At 43.2% G+C, this 5,556-nt stretch overlaps 2 protein-coding genes across 2 annotated transcripts; both read left to right on the top strand.

Moving 5' to 3' along the window:
• Positions 1–993: 993 nt before the first annotated feature.
• LOC128280515 (uncharacterized mitochondrial protein AtMg00860-like) lies at positions 994–3,267 on the top strand. The gene is made up of 2 exons (XM_053018691.1): positions 994–1,084; positions 3,014–3,267. The coding sequence occupies exons 1-2, from the start codon at positions 994–996 to the stop codon at positions 3,265–3,267; spliced, it is 345 nt and encodes a 114-aa protein (XP_052874651.1).
• A 1,258-nt stretch (positions 3,268–4,525) lies between these two features.
• On the top strand, positions 4,526–5,120 carry LOC128280513 (uncharacterized). Its single transcript, XM_053018687.1, has 2 exons — positions 4,526–4,639; positions 4,767–5,120. Exons 1-2 carry the CDS (start codon positions 4,526–4,528, stop codon positions 5,118–5,120), a joined length of 468 nt encoding a protein of 155 aa, XP_052874647.1.
• The last annotated feature ends 436 nt before the right edge of the window (positions 5,121–5,556 follow it).

Genomic DNA, 5,556 nt, shown 5'->3' with positions numbered 1-5,556 from the left:
TCGCGATGTATAAATTTTGAAAACTAACAACTGAATAAAAATCACGATTTTAGAATTAATGGAAGATAATATCGAATTTTAAACGAAAAAATGATTTAGCAAACGAGACTGTTTTCATACACACTTCTATGTGACATCGCCAGATTCGGCCATAACGTCCAGGCCAGGTTTGGGATGTTACATTTAGTGGTATCAGAGCCAGGTTATAAAACTCGGCTGTGGATTTGGGTTTTAAAATGTAAAATTTATTTTTAATTGGTTTTTGAACACTAGAATATTTTTACTGAACGTGTGGTACATCGAGTTTCCGGCGCTGATCTTGTAAGTTCTCTATAACTGTTGTATGTTTTGATTGAAACTACTATAGGTAGTATATACTGAGACTACTATAGATGGACTGTATTGAAAGCACTCAAAATAGTGTACACTGAGACTATAGTTAAACTGATAGGCACTGCGTTGTTCGAAAATGAACTCCGAATTACTGTTACTATTCTGTATAATTTTGTTAACAATTACGAAACTGTAAACTGATGTAAAAAACTATTAATTCAGATAAACGTGATTCGATAATAAACACTCGAGGTACTCACAGACGAGGTACAAGAAGCCGTGGTAGAGGCCGGAGAGGGGCTCGAACTGAGTCCTCTTCATTTGGCGATATGCCAAATTTAAACACTAGTGAGACGCCGGTGTCACCTGTTACAGAGACTGGGTCTCGGTTAGGGTCTCATGATCGAGTGGCTGGGGACGACGCACTATCCCTGGCCATGTTGAGGATTTTAGAAAGGGTCGTTGGGCCTAATACTAGAGTTGGAGGCCGAGGGTCGGTTACAGAACGACTCCGATCTAATGGAGCTGAGATATTCAGGGGTGTCGCTAGGGTCACCCCTAATGTGGCTGAGTACTGGATTGAGGCTACAGAGAGGATCATGGACAATCTAGACTACACCCCTGAGTAAAAACTAAAGGGTGTAGTGTCACTGTTGAGAGATGAGGCTTACCAGTGTTGGCTTACGGTTAAGGAGGGCACCCAGCCTGATCGACGGTTCTGGGAGTTGTTCAAAACTGCCTTTCAGGGGAAGTATGTGGGTGCCAGTTATATGGATGCCCGTAGGAGAAGTTCTTGAGTTTGACCTAAGACGATAGATCAGTGGCCGAGTATGAGGTCGAATTTTTGAGATTGAGCCGCTATGCGTGAGGTATGGTGGTGACAGAGTATGAGCGATGTGTTCGCTTCGAGGATGGCCTCAGAGATAATCTGAGGGTTCTGATAGCTCTACAAAGAGAGCGACATTTTTCTGCACTGGTTGATAAGGCGAAGATTGCCGAGGAAGTGAAGCGCGCGGAATGCCAGAACAGAGAAAGAGGTAGGAATAAAAGGGAATCATAGCCCTCGAGTTCCATTTAGAGGACTAAGAAAAGGGCCAGAGTTGATGGGCCGATCAGAGTTGGGGCTCCTATAGTTGTTACGGGACAACTGCCTTGTACTGACTGTGGTAGATGCCATCAGGGCGTGTATTAGAAAAGAACTGGGGCTTGTTTGAGGTGTGATTCATTAGAGCACCGTATTGGAGAGTGTCCTCGGAGGTTTGACCAGATGCAAGCTCTGGGTACTGGTACTGGTACTGCACCACCACCGAGAGCGGTTTGGTAGCCACTGAGAGGCCACAGACAAGCCAGAGGAGATAATGGGTTGGGCCGTGGCCAAAGCCCACCAGATAGAGGTGCAGGCCAAACTGAGGCAAGGCAGCCGACTCTAGTTTATGCTGCTCGTCATCGTGAGGGGGTAGATGCTTCGGATGTCATCAGGGTACATTTTTTATTTATGATGTACCATATACTACATTGATATATATAGGATCTACTCACTCCTATATAGCTTGTACTGTATCTGAAAACTTGGGTATACTGGGTGAGAGCACTACGAGTGAGGTCACTGTACTGAGTCTGTTGGGGCAATCAGTAAAGGTAAATAAGTTGTTTAGATACGTCCCTTTAAACTTTCAAGGGACTATCTTTTTGGCGGATTTGATGGAACTTCCTTTCAGAGAGTTTGATTTGATACTTGGTGGACTGGCTGGTTAAACACCGAGTGAGCTTGGATTGTGCCACTAAACGGGTTGTACTAAGAACTGAAGAAGACAACGAGATAGTTGTAATCGCGGTATATCAAAACTACTTGTCAAATGTGATTTCTGCATTAAGGGTCGAAAAGTTGGTTCGTAAGGGATATGAGGCGTATCTGGCCTACATTAGTGTTTCTGATTATGGGGATTCATCTATAAAAGATATCAGAATGGTAAGGGATTTTCTAGATGTGTTTTCTGAAGAGTTACCGGGGTTACCTGCGAACAGAGAAGTGGAGTTTGGGATTGAGCTTCTTCCTGGTACAGCTCCGGTGTCCATCGCTCCTTATAAAATGACACCAAAAGAGCTTGTGGAGCTTAAGGCTCATATTCAAGAATTACTGGGTCATGGATTCATTCGTCCTAGTGTGTCTCCATGGGGAGCACCAGTGCTATTTGTGAAAAAGAAGGATGGGTCCATGCGTATGTGTATCAACTACCGGCAATTGAATAAGTTGATCATCAAGAATAAGTATCCTTTACCGATGATAGACGGTCTGTTTGACCAGTTTCGAGGTGCTTCAGTTTTTTTTAAGATTGATCTCTGATCGGGGTATCACCAATTAAGAATTAAGGAGGTCGATGTGCATAAGACGGCGTTTAGGACCCATTATAGACCTTACGAGTTCCTAGTAATGCTATTTAGACTGATAAGTGCATTAGCAAATTTTATAGATTTGATGAACCGAGTGTTCCAACCCTATCTGGATTGGTTCATGGTGGTATTTATTGATGACATATTGGTGTATTCGAAGACTGAGGATGAGCATGATGAACATCTCAGAGTGGTTTTATAGATTCTGAGAGAGAAATAACTTACGCCAAGTTCAGTAAATACAAGTTCTAGTTAAGTGAAGTAACGTTTTTGGGACATGTGGTTTCAGCTGAGGGGATTAGAGTTGACCATCGAAAGATTGAGGCTGTCTTGGATTGGAAGCATCCTAAAACTGTATTTGAGATTCACAATTTTCTGGGACTGGTAGGGTATTACCGACGATTTGTAGAGGGGTTTTCCCTGATTGCAGCACCCTTGACTAAGCTGCTACGTAAGGGTGCGCCTTTCAACTGGACTGATGCGCAGCAAGAGAGCTTTGAGAAGCTCAAGACAGTATTGACTGAGGCCCCTGTTTTGATATAGCCAGAGTTTGGGAAAGAGTTCACTGTCTACAATGATGCATCACATGTTGGTTTGGGATGTGTGTTAATGAAATAGGGTAAGGTGGTAGCTTATGCATCTTATCAGCTTAAGATTCATGAGGAAAATTATTTGACACATGACCTGGAGTTGGTCGCCGTGTTTTCACACTAAAAATCTAGAGGCATTACTTATATGGTGAAAAGTGTATCATCTACACGAATCACAAGAGCCTCAAGTATTTCCTCACTCAGAAGGAGTTAAATTTTAGGTAGCGTAGATGGATTGAGCTGCTTAAGAACTATGACTGTACGATCAAATACCATCCGAGTAAGGCCAATGTGGTGGCCAATGCACTGAGCCATAGAGCTATGACTGATCTGAGGGCGATGTTTGCTCACCTCAGTTTATTTGATGATGGTAGTTTGTTGGCCGAGCTTCAAGTTAAACTGATGTGGACCGATTAGATTAAGGGTAAATAGTTGGAAGATGAGTCACTGGGTCTTCGTTTCGACAGGTTGAGAGTGGTAGCACTTCAGATTTTGAACTGAATAACAAAGGGGTACTCTATTTTCGTGGGAGAGTCTGTGTATTGAAAGATACCGAGTTGAGGAAGTCTGTACTACGAGAGGTACATAGTAGCCCTTATGCTATGCATCTTGGCGGAAATAAGATGTACCGAGACTTTCGTGAGTTATACTGGTGGCTAAGACTTAAACGGGAGGTTATACATTTTGTGGGTAAGTGTCTGACTTGCCAACAGGTTAAAGCTGAGCATCAGTTACCTTCGGGGTTGCTTCAGCTAGCTAAGATTCCACTTTGGAAGTGGGAGCGAGTGACTATGGACTTCGTTAGTGGGTTGCCCCTAACGCCCACTAAGAAGGATTCTGTATGAGTCATCGTGGATCGATTAACTAAGTCCGCCCACATCATACCTGTTTGCACAGACTACTCTCTGCCGAAGCTGGCAAAGCTGTATGTGTCTGAGATAGTGAGACTTCATGGGTTACCGGTTTCGATAATATCTGATAGGGATCCTTATTTCTCGTCTTAGATCTGAAAAAAACTATATGAAGCTCTGGGTACAAGATTGGACTTCAGTACCGCGTTCTATCCTTAGATAGATGGTCAATCTGAGAGGGTGATTCAGATACTGAAGGATATGTTGAGGAGCTGTGTCATTGACTTTCAAGGCAGTTGGGAGGAGTACTTGCCGCTAGCAGAGTTTGCTTATAACAACAGTTATTAGTCTAGTATACAGATGGCACTTTACAAGGCTCTATATGGTCATAAATGCCATACTCCTTTGTGTTTGACTGAACTTGGTGAACGTCGAGCATTGGGTCCTGAGTTGATTTTCGAGACTGAGGATAAGGTCGGCTAATTAGGGGCCGTCTGAAGGCCGCTTTTGATAAGCAGTAGTCTTATGCTGATCTGAAGAGGCGAGAGATTGAGTATTCTATGGGGGACTTCGTGTTTCTGAGGGTCTCGCATTGGAATAGGTTCTGAGATTTGGTCGAAAGGGAAAGCTGAGCCCTAGATTTATTGGACCTTACCGAATTTTGAGACGAGTAGGACTGATTGCCTACCAATTAGAGCTACCTCTAGAATTGGATTGGATTCATAATGTTTTCCATGTCTCGATGTTGAGGCGTTACCGCTCGGATCCAATGTATATTGTTCCAGTTGAGGAGATTGAGGTTAGGCCAGATCTAACTTTCAAAGAGGAGCCAGTACAAATTTTAGATAAGGATGTAAATGTTCTGAGGAGGAAGTCGGTTCCACTGGTTAAGGATCTTTGGCGTAACCATAGCTCTGAGGAGGCCAGGTGGGAGCCTGAGGATGCGATGCTTTAGCAGTTTCCTCAATTGTTCTGATCAGGAAAATTTTGAGGCTGAAATTTTCTTTTAGGGGGTAGAGTTGTAACGCCTCAAACTGTATATTTCTGTTCTGTTAATATATGACACACAAATTCGTATCTGCTTCAGTAGTTAAGTATTCTGGCTGTGTGTGTTAGGTCCTACGTTCAAGCCTTAGTTTTGGCAAATTTTGTCTTTTTCCTGAACTAAACCTTAACGATTAGTCCAGCAGGCTTATAATTAGTTATTGGTAGCTTTCCATCAGAATGGGCCTGCTGGTCTGGTGGTTAAGTGGAACATTAAGTAGCTGGAGGTCTGAGGTTCAAATCACTGCGTGTGTAAAGGGGATATTTTTTGCTATCGGTGCTGGAAGGAGTTCGAGTTAGTATGGATTATGAGTAGTTAGGTGTAGTGGGGAGTCAGGGGGGAGAGA

This window comes from Gossypium arboreum, chromosome 1 (genome assembly GCF_025698485.1).
Source record: "Gossypium arboreum isolate Shixiya-1 chromosome 1, ASM2569848v2, whole genome shotgun sequence".
NCBI classification, from domain to species: Eukaryota; Viridiplantae; Streptophyta; class Magnoliopsida; order Malvales; family Malvaceae; genus Gossypium; species Gossypium arboreum.
Note: the sequence above shows the minus strand (reverse complement) of the source record. Positions and strands in the feature narration are given on the sequence as shown.

Coding starts and splice junctions, on each gene's coding strand:
- LOC128280515 (XM_053018691.1), top strand. CDS start 994: ATGAGGCTTACCAGTGTTGGCTTACGGTTAAGGAGGGCACCCAGCCTG. Junction 1,085..3,013: donor AAAACTGCCTTTCAGGGGAA/GTATGTGGGTGC, acceptor ATGTGGTTTCAG/CTGAGGGGATTAGAGTTGAC.
- LOC128280513 (XM_053018687.1), top strand. CDS start 4,526: ATGGCACTTTACAAGGCTCTATATGGTCATAAATGCCATACTCCTTTG. Junction 4,640..4,766: donor TTTTCGAGACTGAGGATAAG/GTCGGCTAATTA, acceptor GCATTGGAATAG/GTTCTGAGATTTGGTCGAAA.